Source organism: Anopheles coustani, chromosome 2 (genome assembly GCF_943734705.1).
Source record: "Anopheles coustani chromosome 2, idAnoCousDA_361_x.2, whole genome shotgun sequence".
NCBI lineage: Eukaryota > Metazoa > Arthropoda > Insecta > Diptera > Culicidae > Anopheles > Anopheles coustani.
The window spans coordinates 82,494,015-82,516,535 of NC_071289.1; the positions used below are offsets into that span (position 1 = coordinate 82,494,015).

At 45.3% G+C, this 22,521-nt stretch overlaps 3 protein-coding genes across 3 annotated transcripts; 1 reads left to right on the forward strand and 2 right to left on the reverse strand.

Moving 5' to 3' along the window:
- Nucleotides 1–1,084: 1,084 nt before the first annotated feature.
- LOC131267425 (uncharacterized) lies at nt 1,085–12,595 on the forward strand. The gene is made up of 7 exons (XM_058270304.1): nt 1,085–1,436; nt 3,995–4,138; nt 4,906–5,067; nt 6,829–7,005; nt 7,934–8,524; nt 12,036–12,322; nt 12,409–12,595. The coding sequence occupies exons 1-7, from the start codon at nt 1,085–1,087 to the stop codon at nt 12,496–12,498; spliced, it is 1,803 nt and encodes a 600-aa protein (XP_058126287.1). The 3' UTR covers nt 12,499–12,595.
- Nucleotides 12,596–16,141: 3,546 nt separating this feature from the next.
- Nucleotides 16,142–18,527, reverse strand: LOC131262852 (heat shock 70 kDa protein cognate 4-like). The gene is made up of 3 exons (XM_058264935.1): nt 18,403–18,527; nt 17,989–18,195; nt 16,142–17,902 (listed from the first exon to the last, which is right to left on the reverse strand). The coding sequence occupies exons 2-3, from the start codon at nt 18,191–18,193 to the stop codon at nt 16,176–16,178; spliced, it is 1,932 nt and encodes a 643-aa protein (XP_058120918.1). The 5' UTR covers nt 18,194–18,195; nt 18,403–18,527; the 3' UTR covers nt 16,142–16,175.
- A 1,045-nt stretch (nt 18,528–19,572) lies between these two features.
- LOC131263031 (transmembrane protein 161B) lies at nt 19,573–22,345 on the reverse strand. Its single transcript, XM_058265159.1, has 7 exons — nt 22,098–22,345; nt 21,537–21,911; nt 21,388–21,467; nt 21,072–21,287; nt 20,886–21,002; nt 20,680–20,820; nt 19,573–20,607 (listed from the first exon to the last, which is right to left on the reverse strand). Exons 1-7 carry the CDS (start codon nt 22,098–22,100, stop codon nt 19,995–19,997), a joined length of 1,545 nt encoding a protein of 514 aa, XP_058121142.1. The 5' UTR covers nt 22,101–22,345; the 3' UTR covers nt 19,573–19,994.
- Nucleotides 22,346–22,521: the final 176 nt, after the last annotated feature.

Here is a 22,521-nt window from a genome sequence, read left to right on the forward strand (position 1 = left end):
CTTTGACAACTCGATTCGAACGGATTTTATCCGATCGTAGTCCGTGCTGTACCCGACAATCTTGTAATTATTTTTTTTCTGAGCAGTAAACTGATTATTTGAAACATATTTGTCGAACTTCTATAAAAAATTAACTGAATACAGAAAATCTATATTTGAATTTACTGCAAATGCTGCTTTAGATTTTTAAACGTTTGTTGAAAGGAATTTTTGTGGATTGCAATAAGATTTTAAAGTATCTGTTAGAGTGCAACCACTTTAATAGACATTTATTTTTGTAAGTTTTCAGGACTAACAGTAGTTTTATGGTTGGTTTTTAGTGTCGATCTATATTTATTATTGAGTTTGGGTTTTTAACAGAAATCCGGGTAACCTTAATGCTTGGTTTTCAAAACATCAGCAAAAATACTAAGCATTTAATACAATCCAGGAATCTGTTAAAACCTTTTTAACATTGAAAATTCGGATGAAGGGTTTTCATTGCAAAGGAATTCAATAAACCATCTAAAGGTTTATGGAAAGTTAAGTGATGTGTAGAAAACATGTAAGAAGGTTAAGTTTACCTATTACTAGTATTAGAGTAGAAGTAAAGTGATCAATTATTGGTTAAATAACTGCAAAATGAAAACCGGATTGGTGGCGAACTGATCATTGTAGAAAAGTGAAAATTTTCGATACTTTACCTGGATGGAGTCGTTTGGACGATTATGATATTTTATAGAATCTAGCATTAATTTTTAGATTAGTTGTTCGCAAAGTTCTGCTCACATCGCCTGAAATAAGTGTAATGAAAGTGCGCAAATTCTACAACGCTCTTCTCTGCTAAACCACAGACTTCTCGACGAGCTCAAGCAGTTGTGTGACATAGTGAAAAATGTGAGGAATGGTGCAAACAGAAGTGACTGACAGAACGGTCTCGCCCAAAGTGCACCAACGGCAGCAGCAGCAGCATTAAAGTGCAACGAACGGGTTCCATCGCGTTAAGGTGGAGCCTTGCACCATCAGCCACAGCCTACAACCACTGCATGCGTTGTTAAATGAGTCTGCCATCACGCAATGCCCGGCCTGCAGTAACCCATCAAAGATGATAGTGAGTTTCTTCCCCGACAGTGTCTGGGGATGTACAGTGAAGCAGCACCAAAAGCAGAAACACCTCCTGTACCATAAGATCATCTACGCCCTCATTAGCGATAAGTACAAAAACCGCAACCTGCGCAAGTCGTCCTTCGCGCTGCTCTACCTGTCGTACGTCTTTATCAAGATGCTTCCGGTCACGCTGGCGATCGAGTCGCACACCGGCACCAAGGCGATCACCTCGCTCCCCGCCAAGCCGCGCACGGTGCCGGAAATGGTGGGGGCGGCGCCACTCGGCGACGAGGACGACGACTACATCGACGATTACGGCGACGAGTACGACATCGTGAACAATAAATCCGGTAAGTGGTTCGCTTCCGTGCGCTGGGCGGTGAGTTTCCCCAGGACGAGGGTAAGGCATGATAAACGAAAAATACAATACACCAACCGAGGGAAACATAAAAATTGACCTTTGCAAATGTCGTACCCTTCTCGGAATCATGTCAAATGGAAAGAAAAAAACGTATAAATTCGGCGATAAAAAGAAAACTGGATCGAAAATGAAATGCTACCAGGAACAAACATCCAAATGCAGATAGTATCCTCCCGCGTACCGGTGACATTCGAAATTCGTTTTTATCGTAAATCCAATAACGCTACATTGCCTGATCTATGGCCGACTCTGTCGTTTCGACAGAAAAATAATACAATTTAGTGCGTAACGTCTTTTTGGCCTTACGTACCGGATACAAACCATGAGACAAGCGGTAGATCCGGCGACGGAGTAGCTTCGGATCTCGTGGATGAAAAGATGCTTCCGTGTAGCTCGAAAAAGGAAACAAAACATTACCACACCGATGAGTTGTTGCGCAGAAAATTCACGATTAGAGCGGCAAAATTGGAACCCGAATGGAAACTAATTCAAAACAAATTGCCCATTCATGCGAAATTCTGTCCCGTCCCCCCGGACTCGCCGGGGGAACGAGGCTTATTTTTCCCAAAAATAGCTTGACAAATTTGCGTTCATCAGAAAATTTGATTAATTGCCCCCATTGAACCCCTCCACATTCTCCTCCCATCAGCGAGGTTTCCCGTCACCGTCATGCATAAAACAATTTTCATCCCTGTCCGACTCACGTCGGATGCTTGGCTTTTGGCCGTTTTCCCAAACATTAAACAGCCCAAGTAACCGCAGTGCTGCAGAGCGTTCCAGTAAAACGGGCGAAAACCCGTATGCCGGGTGGAAAACGGTACGGTGGGCAGGGGTGACGGTGGTTAAGGGGTCCCATGGGGCGGGCTGCTCTGAGTTTTCATGTCCGCGTGCTTTTAAACTCCGTGATTATACACTCACTGCCGGTCACTTTCCGCCTCGGATGGCGTTTAATGATTGCGTTTTATTGCTGCATGTCGAAAGCACGAAAGCATGGTCCAGGCTCGGTCTCGGGGGTTGCCCGGTCGGTTTGTGGTTAGTTCGCTCATTAAAGGAACAAGCGTGTTGTCAGCGAAACGCCATCTAAATTACTCGATAATTGGACGTGTTTCGCACGCTTGCGGTAAACGTGAATCAGGAAACATGAATTTTGCACGATAGCGAACACACAAATGCTCGATTATTAAATCAGATAACCAGTTCTAAATTATGTAGAACGGTGAGAGAAAAAGAGATGTAAGGCAAAAGTTATCTATCTATTTACTTGTTTACTTTCCTGTTGTACAACTTTTAATGATTATTTATTTGGTGAGGGTAATTTTATGTACATCCTATTTGTTGTTTACTTCCCCTTTCCACTGCGTTGCGGCAAACTTCATTGAATTCTATAAAAGGTCACACTTTTGCGCCCGCAAAGCTGCACCTCAAGGTTTCCATAAATATTCCTTTTGGCACATTTGCCCAATCCACCCACGGGGGAGCCGGCAAAGTAACAACGTTGTACGTTTTAAAAAATGACAATATTAGACGGCAATGTTGGCCAGGCGCACGGCAGCCCGGCATTCGCGTTCGCCAAAATGACCCAAATATCTGTCATCCAGCGTTACATACTACGGCCGAGTGGTTGGCAAATGGCGATGGCAAGCGGCCAACGTTCTGTTTATCAAAAACAAAAAAAAAGCATAAAAATCCCGCTCGCCTGCCAAGATGTGCCAAGAAAAGGTGATAATAAAAGCAGAAGTTATGGCCGTATCATGTAACACTTTTTACACACCGCGCAACCTGTCCGGGTTACGTAAGGAAAAGGGCGGCCATTTGCCGGCGTGGTTGACTTTTAGTGATAATCGATGGCTATTGCAGTACGTTTCGATTGTTTTAAACTACATTGAAGATGATATTTTCCATCATTGATTGGTTGACATTTTGAAGAGGTCGTGGAAAAATTAGATAATGCAATTGCCAAAATTAAACCAAGAACATAATTGAAATAACAGAATAGGGCAGAAAACACCCTGTGACCATAAATGTTCATGTATTATTACATAAAAACACGGAAATGAAATATATACAAACTTTGTTTAAAAAATTCATCCTCATATGAAGGATAGAACAAATGCTAAGTTTAAACGTAACTAACTAAAATAAAAGAGTTAAAAGTAGCATTTTCAGAGCAATATTAAAAAAAAATGAAAATATGGTTGAACAACTCTTCAATACGATATGCTTTTTGACGAAAACAAATGATAAAAAAACTGAAGAGTAAACTGGACCACCTTTAAATAATACATTTAGTAAGAATAGAAACTACTTATAACTGACTACCGAATTTAGTATCAACATGCTCCATCAACTTGAACCTACATAACGTTGTGCGTCTATTCATTTACATCCATCAGTCATCATCAGCGAATAAATGGACCTTCGATCGGTTTACTGATTGCTGCTTTCCTTGCATTTGCCTCTTCCCCCTTTTTCACGGTGCTTTTCCAGCGAAAGGACGGTACATAGGTGCACCGTGCGAGTTTACGTGCCACACCACCCTCCATCACGTCTACTGCGACCCGACGACGAACACCTGCAGCTGCGAGAAAGACTACGCCGTGGTGATTGGAGTACTGAAAGGATGTGCCAAGCGTAAGTTTTCCCACGCCCCATCGCGAGTCTTCGGCGACTACTCAAAGTCGATCCTTTCCCAGCTTTGCCCCAGAAAACGACCCCTCCGAGGGGTGCGGTCGGGCCGAGCGGAAGCGCGGAATGTTTCCGTTTTCCTGTTCCATTTATATTATTTTCACCTTTTAGCGTACGCTGGCCGGGCGCGCTCGTGAATGTCCAGACCGTGCGGTGAGCTGACCGCAGACGACGATGAAACGGACGAACTTTTGCTTCGGCTTTTGGACAAATGCCAAAGCCCGGTTCTCGAAATTATCCACAGAAAAAGCCACATTTGTAGGTGCGCACATACACGCGCGCCCGTTCCGAGCTGGTAAACATTTGAAATGTCCTCGCGTCCAATATTGTCCGTCGCCCCGCTCGGGGATGGATCACGTTTCGCCTGATGGAACATTAGTGCCTTCTTTGTTGCGATTTGTGTTTTACTTTTTGCGCTTCTCATCAAAGCAACCTTCAACTTACGGAAGGAAAATCACAAAGCGTTAAATGACGAGATTTTGAATGGAAGAGAGCCGTGGCCCGCCGTGGTTGCCAGCAATTCGACTTGCTGTCAACAAACAAACAAGACTTCCCTCCCGTGTTTTCCTTCTCCCTCCTTACCTCCTGCCCCATGGAAGAATGCGTTCCGATGGAGCGTAGCATTTATCCCCTCCGCTCGCGCGTGTATCCTTTTTCACCTTGTTTTCTCTTTCTACTTTTCCAAAATTTAAAAAAAAAAACACACCGTGCAGCCAAAAAACTTGGGGAACAATGCTTCTACGATGAAACTTGCATCTTCAACGACGAGCATGCGCTCTGCCAGCAGATCGTGCACAACGCCATCTGTCAATGTGCGCCCGGTTTCCACTCCGTCAGCTACTCGAAGCCGACGAAACGTGTCTTCTGCACACAGGGTAAGTATACACCGATGGGTTTCGTGTCACTCACGGGCAGGCGAGGGGGAAATCGGTCACGGCTTCCCAGCAAATGCAAAAGCAAACAGTGTTCTCGCCAGTTGCGATTGGGTTCGAATTATTGCTACAAAATCGGTTCTACAGAAACATAAGCTCCTAGCATACAAATTAAGTACCGGAAGATCAGGGCAGAACTTTTGATTCTATGAATTGACAGAATTGAGAAATAAGGGAAAATCCGGCTACTGTCGAAATAGTCTGTGCATTTATTCAATTTTTTTTAAATTGTCAATTCGTTTAAGTTTAACATAACAAACAAAAATTGGAAGTTCTTTAACTTTCCGAAGAAACTTGGCTGATTGGTTTTGGTAACATTCAATAAGAGAATTTCATAGTTTTCGTCTTTTATATTTTATAGTTAGACAACGAACGTCGCTTTTTGGTCGATGAATATGTTCTGCTAATAAAATAAAATGGTAATTTGTACTTTCTGTACTGGAGTTAATTCAATTGCTCTAAAGCAGATGATGAAAAACAGCATGAAAGTGATACTTTAGACGACTTTTTCATGTTTTGAAGGTGATATTGCGCCTCATTCGAATTTAGCATGATTTTTTAAGCCCAGAAAGTAACATAAACGTAAGCTATGATATTTCAAAATATTCATTGTATTTGAAGTTAATTTCTTGTATTATCCCTGAAACCATATTTTACCTGATGGAGTCGTAAATTATATAACTTGAATGTAGTGATTCAACGTAAAGATCTTATTTTACCGCCAGAGTATGGTATACAGTTTCACATGGCGATTTAACAGTTTAATCGTGCATTTTCAGGTAAAGACAAGTGAGGTATTCGAGGTTCGAATTTTCTTACGGGCCGCATGGAAAATGGTGCCCGGACTTTGCCGACCCCTGCTCTAATGTATAGGAGCAGTTCGGCTTTCACTGATCTGTACTATCTCTTGAAATGAATCATTTCCATCTTTTAAAAACTTTGTTTTTTGTTGTAATGTTACAAGAATTTCAGGATTGTATGTAATATTTTTATTGAATTGTCACTAAGATTTTAGTTCTCAAAATGTTCATGTCATCATATAGTTCTAACATTGGGCGGAAAAATTTTAAATCAAAATCATACAACCTAGTGCGGGCTAGGTACTTTTGTCTAGGAAAGCATTAGAACGAAAAACTCGACAGAAAAAACATTAAAAGGCTCGCTTAAAAGCGAAAAAATTGCACCCAGAGAGCCTACCTTAATCGACCGGTCGCGCTGCTCCTGTCCGGTTCGGCAGTTTCGGTGTTTGATTTATGCAAAAATGAATCCGATGCTGCGGCAAAACACGGCCTAGCGCGCCCGATAATGGTTCGAATTACGTGCGACACCTGCTGGGGACGACCCGCAGGTACCTGGCGTGCACTGGAGGGCCACGCCGCCCCATGCCGTGACATTTGACAACATCTGGCAGGGGCCCAAAACCAGCTAGGCACACGCGGCAGTGCAGAGGCCGAAAAAAGAAAACGAAACAGTGCGATTGTGTTTGTGCGGAAAAATGAGGAAAAACCCGCCAGCAAAATTCCCCGTTATCCCGTGGGGGGTTAGCAGCTGTTACAAAAAAAGGAAAAAGGAAAAGTGTAAAAAAGGACGTCAGGGACAATTCAGGAGTGACACATGCACACACACAAAGGAACACATATACGGTAGCGGAATCACTGCGGTTCCGGCAGCGCCAATCATTTAACATTCTAATCTACTTCGCAGACATGGCCTCCATAACTGCGGATCTTCCGACGCTCTTCGGTGTCACGAGCGGCATTGCCGTGCTGGCGGGCCTCATTTGCATGGTGCTGCACTTATTTAGCAAAACGAAATACCCTCGACCTAGGCACTTCGGCGATGCGAACCTTGCACCACCGATACTATTTTCCAGTGATACAGGTAGGCTTCCAGCGCGACTTCCTCGATGTGCAGTTGTTCGTGTGACTATTTTTATAATTTGACCACCGTCCCCTCCCCACCATTGCCCCCTTCACGAAGGATGGCCTACCCAGCGATTTTCTTAGTTTTTCCTCTCTGTTTCCTCGTGCCACATCGCGAGTCGACCTTGGTAGTGTCGCGTTTTCGGTTCCATTTCCGGGATTTCTTTTCTTTCCACTCCTTCCGGTTTGGTTCAAACCTGCAATTGCATTTCGGTTCATTTTTCCCTGCATTTTACTCTAAATTGTGCCACGGAAAACATTCCCTATGACGCAAAAAGTAGATCAAGAAATTAGACAAGGAGAAAACTGCTGCATGCCCTTAAACCACGCGACGCTTAGTGGTCGTTTCTTCCCGATGCATCCTCCAGTGGTCACCAGTCCTATACCATTATTTCAAAATGGCACTCTAAAAAAAAACCCTCCACTCGACTTTCTGCATTAATTTTCCATCACATTTCCTATCATTAAGTTGAAGTCTTTTACGTTTTCCTGCTCGGCCTCCAGTAGCCATCTCGACAATGGTCCTGTTGGAATTTCCGTTGCCTAATGCCTCGTTTTTCTTTTTCTCTCACTCTATCTGTGTATGCGCGTGTGTGCGTGCGTGTGTGTGTGTGTGTTCTTAAGTACGCTGAGTGATAATTTTACGCGTTTTCATTTGTTCTACTTTTTTCCGTCTCTACTTTCATGCTAACCGATTAACACAAAATAACAAAAACACGACGGCGTTAACGTTTTAACCTTCTTTCTAACGTCGGGACACCATTTTGAAACCAAACGTTCGTCACACGTCACACAACATCTCGACCAAAACACGCAAATAACCGGGCATTGCCGTGGGAAACCACTTGTACACACATTCAAACAACCGGTGCCCGGGTCCACCGCAGGGATACCATTGACAATACAGTCGGCAAGACCGTCATCTCGTTCCAGTCAGCGCTCGAGCGGCTCCATCGGTTCCTATGGCAATCGGCGGTCGTCCAGCGCGCCGCTGCACGGCTCCAAGGGGGTCCTGGTCTCGACCTCCCGCACAGGTGCGGCCCGATCTGCCGCCATATTGCTTGTATCATGTCACATATCTGCAATTAGAAATAGTCAGTCCACTAGTACCGATTCCCAGCACCCCAGCAGCTATCTGAGCGACGACAATATGACCAGATATCTCGAGCGCCAGCTGGAGCACCAGAAGCAGCTGCTCTACCTGGACATACCGTCGCTCAGAACGCACAATAAGTTGTTTTCCAAGTTTTGCAAGGCGACCGCACTGATCGGCCAGCCGTCGGCCGCCGCCGCCGCCGGCAGTGGGGGCCGCCGGAAGTACCAGGGCGGCGCGAGCAGCAGCGAGGACGAGGCCGGCGGCCACACCGCGGGCACCATGGGGAGCGTCGCCGGGCGGCTGGGCGGCCGGTACGCCGGTGCGTCCGTCAACGACGACTCCAGCTTCGACAACGACGACGACGACCACTACGACCGACACGGCACCGGCGAGCCCGGCTTCGCCAACCACTACTACAGCTACGATCTGCACGACAGCATCGAGCTCGGGGCCCTGCCGACTCCGGCTTGCGAGGTCGCAAACGTTGCGGTAAAACACATTCACTCCACATCCGTTCACAGGCTACCCGACCCCTCCCCCCACTCTCTCTCTCTCTCTCTCTCTCTCTCCACCATCCCTCTGTCTCTCTGTCTGTCACTGTGTGTCCCTTGTTGTGTGTCGCAGTTAACCCCGACTTGATTACCGAATGTTAGATGGAACTCCAGCTCCTGGAAAACGCACACACATATCCCACATCCTAGCCCCAATTTCCTTCGCGCCCGGGACTACTTCCGGCACCCTCCCACCACAACCCTAGTGTGTATAGTGTGGAATCGATGTTCTAGCTGTTTCCGTTACATTCTGATGTTTACTTTCTCTTGGTTTCATTTTATTCGATGTGTGGTGTTGCTGCTCCTTTCCTCTTCCACAATCGTGTCCTACCCCACCGCACTCCCGTAGCACTCCGCGTGTATGTATGTAGGTGTCAAACGATCGGGATTTACACGGTCGATTGTGCCCCCGGCAATTGAGCTTTGGGCAGGATGTCCTTCCGAATGCGTGCAATCAACAGCTACTTCCATCTCGTTGCGGCTGATGCATTTATGGATGCATTGAGTGTCACGCGTCCCGCCACGTTCACGGTGCTTGGTTAGGAAAATCGAACTTTGATTGCGTAATTGGTCGGTGCGGCAACTTTATTGGTTGCCAAGAGAACTTTCGTTTACTATTGCAGTCGCGCCATGTAGATTGGATGGAATAACAGATAAATATTTATGAAACAGAGAAGAATACATTTGATTATCACTAAAATTTACAAGTTTTAGACGGAAATTGGACTTTTTGCATAACGATTTACTGTGCAAAACCATTAACTGGGATTAGATTAGGACTACCAAATGCTTGTTTTACTAGCAATTCACTTGTAACCAAATTTTAAATTTATTTTACACGTGGTGATACACGCTTAACGCACCTATGGGCGTTGAAATTGACTTGAAAATGATCTAAAAGCGATGCAATCGAAAAGGGTTTTCTTCGCTAGACTCGTTAAAATATTTTAAAAATAAAATATATTTTAACAATTAAGTTACGCTTCAAATTGTGTGTGGTTTTGATAAATGGTTGTTTTGAAAGTAAACAGCTTTTTTGAACCATATTTGTGTTCAAGCATTTTTTAAACAATGCGGTGTTAGAAGCTTTTCACCAAAGACTTGGTTTGGAATACAGTTTATTTTCCCTTTAAATACTTAAAAACAAGCATGGCAAAATAGCAATTTAATATTAGATCTTCTTTTTATACATAACAAAATCACAATTAACGAGCAACAGATAGCGGTTAAAGACACGAAAAGCATATAATCAGACAAAAAACTAGTACATCAAAATTCACCGTATCGACCAATCAATTACTGTACAGCATGGTTGGATAAATTGGACATAAACACGCACGCCGTAGGGAAATAAAACTAAACGAGGAGATGAAACGAACCCAACACTGGTACACGCAAACCCGAACGTTCCTAATTCGCCACACCTGCCAATCGCGGCTAAATTGTTTTTGCCACTGATTACAAAATAATGCACTTGCGTGACGTTGCGCATGCACCCGGTTGCGCGGTTTGGGGCGGAAAGGGAAGTAGCTGGCCGGAAGCAACGTACAAAACACCGCAACAATTGTCAAGGATAGGGATTTGGTGCCAAAGTCGGCCGTATTCCTTTTTTCAAGTCACGTTTTCTTAGCGTGCTATAAACGTTCGCTGCCGTGATGAACAAGATTGTGTCCTTCACACATTCGCATTCCCGTACGTCGTAAAGGTCCCCGGAAAGAGAAGACAGAAAAAAACAGTCCTTTCACAATAGTTCCACGTTTCTTCCCCGCATAGCTGTGTTTCGTGTTTTTGGGTGTTTGTAGTAGTGTTGTGATTTAGTGTTTAATCATTAACCGTCCGTATGATTTTCCGCTCCGACGGGCGGCCAGCGTAAGTTTATGGTTTCCGTTTCTTTCCATTTACAAATGACGAACTAATTTCAGAAGTGTTTCATGCATATAAGCAATATGGCGAAATGATTTACCTACACACATGAACGAAAAGAAAAACAATATGAACGAAACCATTCACACAAATCTGGTAATGATACTGACATCCACAGGCTGTTGTCATGGTTTTTAAATAGGTTTTTTCTACTTTATTTCCAATGTATCACATGTGTTACTTTCATCTACTTCCCTATTTTTCCACTCCTTGGTTTGCGTTTTATCTTTTTTCCAGCGGTTTTTATTTCAGTTCTTACGTTTCACATTAGCTTTTTTGGCATACGCTTACACTTTCTCTCTACACTAGGCTACTCTGGCTGTTACGTCTCTCACGTCTAGCTATTCAATTCTACGGCTGTAAAAAAAGTTATAAAATGTTCTACAATTTACAAACAAGTTTTGCCTCCTTTCTGTAATTTACATTTCTAAGTAGAACATACATTAAACATTGAATCTCTTTCTCCCAATTAAGCCACTAGTAGCATTCACACGAAGCTTTACTTGAGCTGCAGGATAATTTTCTTATCATATTGCTTCCGACCAACACAATACACATTTTTCTATATTAAATTTTTATTCATTTTCTTCTCGTTGCTACTAACTAAACTGATGTTTCATTTAGTTAATTTCGTTTCGTTGAACCGTTCAATATTCCTGTGTATAACCGCACTGCTTAGCAGCTTTTTTTCCACAGCGCAGAATAAAAATGCATTGATTTCTATTTCGATTTCCATTGTGAAAGTGATACAATTATCTTACCATTGCATTTAAAACAACGGACGGATGTTGTTGCAAAAAATCACTACAAATTAGCAATTGAAGATGTTTTGCTCTGTTTACTGCTCTTCCCATGGTTTGTGGTGTTACTTATATCAACGAAATTGTTCCATTTCTCTCCGAGATATTTGGTTCATTGAACATAAATTTATTTTTGCAAAAACAAGACATTTGTAAAAATAAATCTAGACAACAAATTGTTGCTCGAGACTAGTAAAGAGATTGAAACTCCAATGGTTTTTTTTTTAAATAAAATTATAATGAATCGCTGTTGCCATCCAGTTAAAAATTTATAATTTATATTTTCTCTACGGCTTGTGTTAGGATTTATGTTTTTGTTTAATTACGTTCGTAAAGGATATGTGCATTGTTTTGTGTAGCACTGCCAGCTTGCAAGCATCTCACGGAAAATCTATGAATGTGTCTTTATCGTTTCCTTCTCTTATCACTGTCACTCTATTCGATGGTTGCTTACTATCTCGAAACCAATTCTAACGCGTCACCAAAGACACACGCCATTGGTTCATCCACATCGAAGATAAGTAATTGGGCCGGCAGAGGATGAAAATGGTCTTTTTCCCCCTTTGTATTTTCTCCCCCTCCACTCTCCCGTCACCGGCCACGACCCCCATGACCGCAGGTTCCCGAAGACCCAGTCTAGCTTCCGTACACAGCACCAGTTCGTCCGTGCGGAGCTACAGTATGCGTCGGTTTGAGCAGGAAATCCAGCAGAAGGAACTACGGCAGGAGATGAAGCGGCACCTGGCGCGGCTCCAGGAGCAGCAGCAGCTGCAGAAGATCAAGCCAAACATCATCATCGGCGAGGTGATATCGTGCCCGATGAACCGGCCCATCCTGACGACGCCCAGCCCGATGACGCCGAACTCGGTCGACGACATACTGCCGTCGGTGGACGAAACGCAGGAAGTCAGCATCCGCCCGTTCGATATGGCCCGCAAAACCGGATGGTGCGCCTAATCTTAGCCTTTCTCTTTCACCCTTCTGCAATGCAGTTTTCCCCCAACCTCAGCCAGCGATCGGTTAGCGACAGCACCGGCGGGTGCTTCGACGGGCCGTGCAGCTCGACGGAGCTGCTGAAGTAGTGGACGCACACGTAGCCTTCCGGAGGGACGAACTTAGCCGTTGACGCTAGGCGAATGTTATATAGACACCATTTTATGGAAATTTTTACATCGATAAGGAGCGAAACACGAAACCTAGGCATACGACAACACAAAGAGTGGGGAATCTTCACCGAACTGATCCTTGCCTCTCTCTCTCCCTCTCTCACACGGCCGGAAGAAGGGGGAGGCGACCTTCTCAACGACCCGGAGAAAATGCGCAGGAAGTGACAATGCAAACACAACCAGCAAACAGGAGAACCCACTCCCGACCAATCGACGTCTCTACAGTTTGACCAGGAACTAGTTTCCGAACAAGAACAAAAAGCAGCTTGCAAACACATGAGCAAATCGAACATACGCACACGTCAGGAGAAATCTCAACAATGGCAAAGCAATAGTACGGAAGTAAGTGCATTTTCCCCGCAGGAAGTTTATTTTTGGAGCGAGGCTAGGTTTCAAGATTGCATTTTGTTTTGGTAGAGGAAATGCAGGGAACAAAGTCATCTTTATTTTCCATTAGTAGCTTCAAGTTATAAGTTTAAGGAATATAACAATTTGAGAAACGAACACCAGTCCGGGTGCATAGGGTAGTGAACAGTGTAACGGAAAAAAACCCACACATTACAAGCGCTAAACACCCCAAATTCTAACGGCCTCGGATGATGTGCGTCGGGCGCACAAAAAATCATTCTTATGATTACTCTAACAAGAAACTTCTCATTAAAACAGTGTGTGCCCTCGCCGGGAGGAATCTCTAACGCTATCTATTACCAGTAGCATAGATTAAAACCAATTGAAACAAACAGAAACCACATAACACAAATATTCCTTACTACAGAAATTACGAAGTTTGCGGTAGCTTTTGTCAGTGCACGTTTTTCCCTCCCCTGCCCCCGATGACCCCCATCGTCCCATTATCTATCCAACCGAGTTCGACAACCGTTTTTGTACCAACACTTTTTACGGTTTGCATAACGTTTCAACCTAACTAGAGTGAAAGTGCTGGCAGGCGACAGAGTTTGATTCGAAGTTTGAGTAGTCTTTTTACGTAGAGCAAAAGAATAAAAGATGTCACCAGCATCCGGTTAACTGTAGAAGAATCTGTGACTTAACAAATTTAAAATAAAATGACCCGAAAAACGCTCCCCCACAATAAGCAACAACAATGAAACTCTCGTTTGATTGGATGAAAGGATGTCGATATGAATGCTCTAGTGGTACAAACGGTAAAAGGCAACAAACGAAAAGCGGAATGTTTCGAAATTACAAAAAAAAGCATAAAACAATGAGCCGAAAAAAACAAGAAACAGATTCAAACAAAACAAAAATAAACAGAAACCCGTAAATTAGCACGTTCATGTTGACTTAAATGTTGTATTAATATTAAGAAAGTAATAAACATCAACCGAATGTACGTGCTCAGCCTTAGGCAAATAATAAAATTGATAAGATTCTCAGGATCAGGATTTGTTGGTCGCGAGACGAAAGAAAAGAGCACGGTGCGCGGAGAAAAAAGAAATAAAAAGAGATAAATGTGAATGTGTGTTTGTGGCTGAGTGCGAAGTGTGACCCAGTACAACGCGCTAACGAAGGACCCGAGGGAGCAGATTGGAGGATGAATTGATTAAAAAATTATTCTAAAGATGATGAAAAAATACTATTAATTTATAAAAGTAGATAATGTTCCAAGAGAATACCGTTCTGTTGATGTGCAATGTGATGAGGAGCAGGTTTGTAGAGACCAGTAACGTGTTAGTGTTTAGGTTCTCGAAGATCAGCATCGTTTAGTTCTAAGAAGATCAGTCGATTGTTTTGCAGGCGGATAAAAAAAGATTTGTCTTATTTTAACGAATAGTAGATTACATAAACATTTTGTTATAATTTATGGCCTCTTCCAATGTACTGCTCAACAGTTTTGCTTTTTTTTTTTACTCGTGCAAAGATTGCAATTTGAATCTTGAATTTCACAACATTTTCTCTCCGTTCTTCCCTGGAGTTTGCATGTGTAACGGAGACAAAATAGGATGTAAGATTAGACGAATCCAATGTGACCGCAACCGCAATTGTGAGTGCAGTTGCGCACGCGAAGTTGAATTACAAGTTGTACGTAATCCTATGGCGTAGCATTTCGACAGAGTTATATTAAAGAGCATCGTATGAATTGTCCAGTAACTATTGTTCAAAGTACTCTGTTTTCACCAATTGAAACAACTTTGACTTTTTGCCTTCTTCCAGCGTTCGATACTGTATTTACTGACATGGTTCGTTACCACGGTTTAAAGACGCAACGTGTTTACTTCCTACTTAATCTTCCTATTTAACCGGCACATTCAATAGCGCAACGAACGTTGATCGAAGATTCAACCGTCTTTTTCAAATTCCTACCTTCGAGTTTTTCGCTTCCATGTTACGGCACCGTTTCGTAAAATCGTTAAAATATGAATTCCAAACAATCTTAAACGATATCGATAATTCAGTTCGGAACAAAACGAAGAAAGGAAAAAATCACGACTACATGTCTTTCGGGTGGATGGTAGCAAAAAAACAAAAAAAGGGAAAAGTTAATAGAAACAATTGCAGTAATGAAGTGAACAAACCAACAAAGCTAGAAAAAGGGAAACAGATTCTGTGACGATGTTTCGCAAAGATCTTTAATTTCCTCGAAACCATATTTACCCCGAAGTTGAAGGGAAACTACATGGTAGGAGTGTTGGACAATGGCCACTTTCCCTTTCTGTACACGTCACACGATATTGATATTATAACTTTAATATTGAAAATAGACTGATATACCTATAGAAGCAAAAAAGGAATGGTAATCGTTGAACACACAAAAAAAGGGAGATAAAGTTATATGTGAAAATCAGTGTTTACGTAAATGAGACGAAATCAAACGAGCATACTGTAGAACCGCCAAAAAGGACTGGTAAATTCTGTGGTAACCCCAAAACGCGGAAAAGAAGGTGTCAAAAAGGAGCGCGGTGTGGCGTAAAGGTTTGTGAAACAACAAAAGGATTTTTTTTTTCCGGACAACGGATACGCGAATGTAACATGCGGGACATAAAGGACCCTTCTAGCTGCTGTGCGCTTTCCCCCTGCCATGCAAATGTGCAAGCGAATCGCATCGATGTTAGGCTACTACTACTACTACTACTACTACTACTACTACGACAACAAGCGGGCCAGCTTTGACCTCTTCCAGGAGAGTGGCCAACAAGCTCGACCCTCTCCAACCCGTACGGGACGAGCAGCAAAGTGCTTTCAATTTCGCTTCAGCAACAGTGGAACAACCAAAATAATAAAAAAAGGAGTCAAAATGGAACAGATTAAAGCTTTGCGTGCTCCTGTGCCCTGCCGCCTTCTCTACGATACATTAAATCTAATGATTTGGTTTAGTGTCAAGAAATTCCAAATTATGGTTATGGTTTGTTATGATTTTTAACCCGAAAAAAACGAAAAAAACGCCGTTTCAATGGAATCTACTCCAATTTCGGTGTAGCAAAACAAGCATTAAACCCCCACTACTAAACAATGCTAACAGGAAGGCAAAACACAATTGTTTTAGAACCAACAACTAAATGAATAAAATGGAGATTTTTGTTTTCACAGTTTTCACTGTCGCTGTTGTTTATTTGTCTCAACCCTTGCGACCGTCTTTAGTCAACCTCCTCGATCGTCGGACCGGCACCGGAAGTTGGTGGTGGCCCACCGGCACCCGGCGCGGCACCAGCACCGGGCATACCGCCGGCACCCTGGTAGAGCTTCTGCACGATCGGATTGCAGACGGCCTCGAGCTCCTTCTGCTTGTGCTCGAACTCCTCCTTCTCCGCCGTCTGGTTGCCGTCGAGCCAGGCGATGGTGGCGTTGCACTTGTCCAGGATGAGCGTCTTGTCGGTGTCCGGAATCTTGTCCTTGATGCTCGCGTCCTCCATCGTCGACTTCATGTTGAAGCAGTACGCCTCGAGCGAGTTCTTGGCGGCGATCTTCTCGCGCTGCTTCTCGTCCTCGCTGCGGAACTTTTCCGCCTCGTTCACCATCCGATCGATGTCCTCCTTGCTCAGGCGGCCCTTGTCGTTGGTGATGGTGATGCGGTTCTCCTTGTTGGTCGACTTCTCGATGGCGGACACGTTCATGATGCCGTTCGCGTCGATGTCGAATGTGACCTCGATCTGCGGAACGCCGCGCGGTGCCGGCGGGATGCCACTCAGCTCGAACTTGCCCAGCAGATTGTTGTCCTTGGTCATGGCCCGCTCGCCCTCGAACACCTGAATCAGCACGCCCGGCTGGTTGTCCGAGTAGGTGGTGAACGTTTGCGTCTGCTTGGTCGGGATGGTGGTGTTGCGCTTGATCAGCACCGTCATCACGCCGCCCGCCGTCTCGATACCGAGGGACAGCGGGGTGACGTCCAGCAGCAGCAAATCCTGCACCGCCTCCGACGTGTCACCCTGCAGGATGGCGGCCTGCACGGCGGCACCGTAGGCGACGGCCTCGTCCGGGTTGATCGACTTGTTCAGCTCCTTGCCGTTGAAGAAGTCCTGCAGCAGCTTCTGCACCTTGGGGATACGAGTCGAGCCACCGACCAGCACGATGTCGTGGATGCTCGCCTTGTCCATCTTGGCGTCGCGCAGCGACTTCGCCACCGGTTCCATCGTGTCCCGGAACAGGTCCGAGTTCAGCTCCTCGAAGCGGGCGCGCGTGATCGAGGTGTAGAAGTCGATACCCTCGTACAGCGAGTCGATCTCGATGCTGGCCTGGGTCGACGCCGACAGCGTACGCTTCGCCCGCTCACACGCCGTACGCAGCCGACGCAGGGCACGCTTGTTGCTGGTGATGTCCTTCTTGTGCTTGCGCTTGAACTCCTCGACGAAGTGCGACACCATGCGGTTGTCGAAGTCCTCGCCACCGAGATGCGTATCGCCTGCCGTCGACTTCACCTCGAAGATGCCATCCTCGATCGTCAGGATCGACACGTCGAAGGTGCCACCGCCCAGATCGAAGATCAGCACGTTGCGCTCGCCGGCGCCCTTCTTGTCCAGCCCGTAGGCGATGGCCGCCGCCGTCGGTTCGTTGATGATGCGCAGCACGTTCAGCCCGGCGATGGCGCCCGCGTCCTTCGTCGCCTGACGCTGGGAGTCGTTGAAGTACGCCGGCACGGTGATGACGGCATTGGCGATGCTCTTGCCGAGGTACGCCTCCGCCGTTTCCTTCATCTTGGTCAGCACCATCGAGGACACCTCCTCCGGGAAGAACGACTTCTTCTCGCCCTTGTACTCGACCTGCAGCTTCGGCTTTCCGCCGTCGCTGATCACCTCGAACGGCCAGTGTTTCATGTCGCTCTGCACGGTCTGATCTTCAAACTTGCGTCCGATTAACCGCTTGGCATCTGTAAACGAGGAACCGTTGTCGACCATCATTCGATTTGAGGTTAGGGCCAAGTGCAAAAAACGAAAAAAAAACCCCCCGACTTACCGAAAATAGTGTTATTTGGGTTCATGGCCACCTGGTTCTTGGCCGCGTCGCCGATCAACCGCTCGGAGTCGGTGAACGCCACGTACGAGGGTGTGGTGCGGTTGCCCTGATCGTTGGCGATGATGTCCACCTTGCCATGCTGGAACACGCCGACGCACGAGTAGGTCGTGCCGAGATCGATACCAACTGCCGGTGTCTTTGCCATTGCTGGGAAGTGCGGGAAAAGACATTGTACGTTTACATTTTTAGCCAACTGCACGCAACGTGCGGAAAACTATTTTTATCCGCCCCATCACCGCCCCAAAAGGTCAACCGGATGAGTTGGCCAGTGAGTGGGCAGGAACGCAGGAAAGAAAATCTCGGGAAACCGAATTCAACCAACGCATCTTCATAAAAATCGATAATTTCACGCACCTTTAATACACTTTTTCTTATCCTCGAACTAATAGAGAGATTGTCACCACGTGCTCTATCACGAATGATTCACCGGTTTACGCACTGAATCTCCAAGGCCCCCTGGCTGGCTGGCTGGCTGTACTGGGTTTGTTGCGAACCGATCGCTTTGCTGTTTCAGTGAAGACTAAAGACTTGGCCGCTCCGAACGGGGGCTTAAAATAGTTTCGGCCCGCGTTATGTCACAAGCCGGTCTCTGCGGTCCGCGGTGGAGGTGACGAAAATAGTGACGGAATGTTGGAACGGCCCGAAGATGATGCTCACCGCGCACCGCAGAGGATCTAGAATGATCGTCATCGTTTTTCGATGGTGGTGGCACCGAACGAGTTGTCGTTGTGGACTTTTCTTTTGCACATTTCCTTTTACATTGACGTGCGCGTCGCGGCACATACCAAGTATTGGTCGATGCGAGTGAAAAAGAAGCAACTAGAAACAGGTGCAATGTATGGTTAATCTCGTGATCTTGAGATACAGTTCCTGGGGGTCATCGTCGGCGGAAATGCAATCTCTGCAGAAGTTCAACCAAGTTTAAACCCATGTTTGTCTTACTTGTTCGCCTCAACGGACTTGTTTAACCACGTGAACGGAAAACAAAAACGTGCCCATGGAAAGTACCTGTCGGTTTAAAATTCTCATGCTAGCAGCATCTTTCTAATTTTGCACGAGGATATTTTTAAACATTCTGGACTGGACTCAACACAATGTTGGATATTGCTTACCTGGGCAAGGGAAAGGGAAAATCATGAGTCACATGGCATTTATACGACACACGTGAAGGGACAGTCGATTCAAATTATTGTAGTTTTATTCTATTGCGCAATCCAAGAATGATTTCACCAAGGCGTTGACGTAGGTTTTGAACTCGAAATGAATGAAAAATTAATGATTGTAAGTAAATATTATACAGATACAAAAAGATTTACTCTGCGCACACATTGAAATCTTATTCTTATTCTTGGACGAAGAATTGATGATATTTTTTTAATAAGGTTTGTTTATGAAACAAAAATCTTAAGGGATCTTTCATTTGAAAATAGGTCGGAAATTTGTACCACGTTCAAATGGATTAACCTGCGAAGTTACTGATTTCAGCAGTACATTTGCTTTGTAATTTAACACAAGATTAAACTTTTTTGTAGAGTAAAACGCTTTTATTGACACTTTATTTGGTGGATCCTGTCTACCCTAATGACTTTTCATGCTTGATTCACCACAGCGAAACAAGGATGGAAAACGAAATCATAATAAACACTACAACGAAAAACAGAAACGAGACCCGCCGTCACAAAATGCATCCCTTTCAATGGAGTCACTACCAAAAAAACAAATCAAAGTATGCTGCGCAATGAATGGGTTTAAAACTAGTTTGTCTGATTGACGTTGCTTGAGCGCATGGACGATGCCGGCCGTACACGATGGGGGCCCCAACAAATGCAACAAAGTATGTAGAGAAACGAACAGTGGCGATACCGATTGGCGTTGATGAGTCCTTCGTATGTACAGTGTTACTACATCGGCTAGGAGATCGTCGGTCGCTGCGAAACCGGAACGCTTCACGACTTGGTAAAGTATGACTGATAGACCATACCGAGCGAGGACGCCGCAAACCAAATGAAGCAACTCCACCACGTGGCAAAGCCGAACAGACCGCGGTACACGTCCTTGGTGAACACTGATTTTAGGCTCTGCATCGACAGCTGGAAGCTTTGGGCGGTGGTAAGAATGTTCGGCTCCACTGTCGTCGGTTCACCTTCCGGAGTGACCCCGGCAAACTCGGCCGTTTCTACGGTCGCCTTTTCGATCGTCGCTAGGAGCGACTGTTCGTATTCCAGCTCGGCGGAACATTCGTCCAGTGGCATCGACTGCTTTAAGACGCCCGACCAGGTGTACTCGCCGAGTGTTTTGTACATCAGCGCGAAGAACAAACACATCAGGATGGGTGCCACGTACTGGAGCGTCACGACGCAAAGGTAATAGAAGATGGATGTGATCTTTTTCTTCAGCTCAACGTTCGTGATGCGACCGGCTTCTTTTTTCTGCTCTTCCACCCGCTCGTAGGCGAGATTCAAATAGGCCTGCAGGTAGACGGGCATCAGCAGGAACCGGAGAACCACCGCCACAACAACGGCCGCAAGCCGCATGGTTTCGAACGCTTCGGTTGAGAGGCTGTTGACGAGAAAATCATAACTGTCAGTTATTTGGGTCGTTCGAAACGGCATTTAATTAATGTTGACTCACATGGGAGCAGTCATGCCGGAGAACACTCGCGAAGTGAGATAATCTCTGGCCAACGGTTTCACCCACAGGATAACCAAGAGGAATGGCATTGCGAAACTGACGTTAAGGAGTAGCTTCAGCCACACGCGATCTTTACAAAATCTACAACGAAAAGATACTTGATCCGTTAAGCAGTTCAAAGTTGTGAAAATCGAGAGTCAACCCACTTCAACGAGTCCCAATGCATACGCGCCATTCGCAGTCCAGGGAAGGTGAAAAGCGCACCAAGGATGCCGCAGCTGACTGCGATGAAAAACTTAACAACTATCTTAGATGCTGGTCCACTGCAATGAGGGAAAATGTTGCAATCATTACGGTCACATTTGGTCATGTTATTGCAGGCGATTACATACGAAGAATTGAGTCCCTGTCCCTCGAGGAAGCTGGAAGCGCTTTGGTTGAAGCTTTGATATGCTTTGTCGAGACCGACTTCCAGCGTATGCTCGGGCACGATCAGAATCATCATGGCAATCAACAGGTACACCAACCCTGTCACGATGCAGGTCGAACGTTCTCCTATCGACTCTTCGCTTTGGAAGTACTGCACGGTGAGTGAAGCTAAAAGTTTACTGTAAAATCATTTATGTTAAGGAACTTTATCAAACGCCAAAGAAGTGTGCAACACGAAGTGTGCGGCGATTTGTTTCCGTTTTGTGTTGAAAAGGATACAATGCAAAAAATACAACCAGAAGGCACCACAGCATGCTTAGATTAATTTCCTCCTTGAGCGGGAAGAAAAAGTGATAAACCTAAAATGAATCGAAAGAAATCCCGTTAGAAACCGGCATCCGGGAGCTCAAGTGCAGCACTTGAAATACCTCAGAAATAGTGTACACGATGGCAGAGTATAAGCTAAAGTCGACCAGCCACTGATATTCCGTGTAGAACCGCAAATGCACGATGTCGTACGATGCAATTGGTATCGTGTCCAGCTGAATGTCCAAGCTGCGGGGAACGTGAAATGTGCCTGTTTTGTCACCATTAGCCTGCTGGCCATTTCGCTTATCCTTTTTCGCTTTGGTCTTTTCCCGCGGCACACCGGATAGCTTCCGGAGCTCGTCGTCCGACGGGTGCAGGTACCGTGTCAGCCCGGTCGAACAGAGTATCCATTTGGCGAGCGAAAAGTGCGGGCTAAGCTTCTGGATTACGCTGACCATGATCAGCGTAATGACTAGTTGTGCGCCAAGCAGTGCCTGGAAGCAAAGGGAAGACCACATTTCGACATTATTTCATCCGATAAAGGAGCACGCTTTCGCCGGGCCACGCCGGTTAACGCCTAAATGCATTAGGAAGCTATTAATTTAGCACTAATTATAGACCCACGGTCTACGCTAAAAATAGGTCAACCGATTCGGGCGTTGCAGGTGGGAATTTCGTACCATCTCGTAGTGTCCTTCCAATCACTTTGGTCAATGAAGACTGCCTATCGTCATTACGGGTGACTCGTGGCGGGACGGATATATGAAGGCGTGCCTAATCAGAGCACGTTTTCATACACAATTACACTAAATTGGCCCGCAACTCCTAGGGGTCCACCTTTCACGTAACTTCCCAACACTTTACGGCGAGTTTTGTTTTTGATATTTTTTTTTATTCCAATCTTCGTGACGGCAAAACGTCAAAGCTACCCGGTCAGGGGAGAGTGTTTATAATCGGTTCTCGAAAACTCCCGGTGTGTTGTTGACAATTGAGGGTATTTTAATTGGGAGCGCGGAAACGATACGAACTGTCAGATTTCTCGTCGCGGTCCCATACAAAAGGTAAACAACACCTTTGAAAAAAGCGAAAAAATGGCTAGCCGCG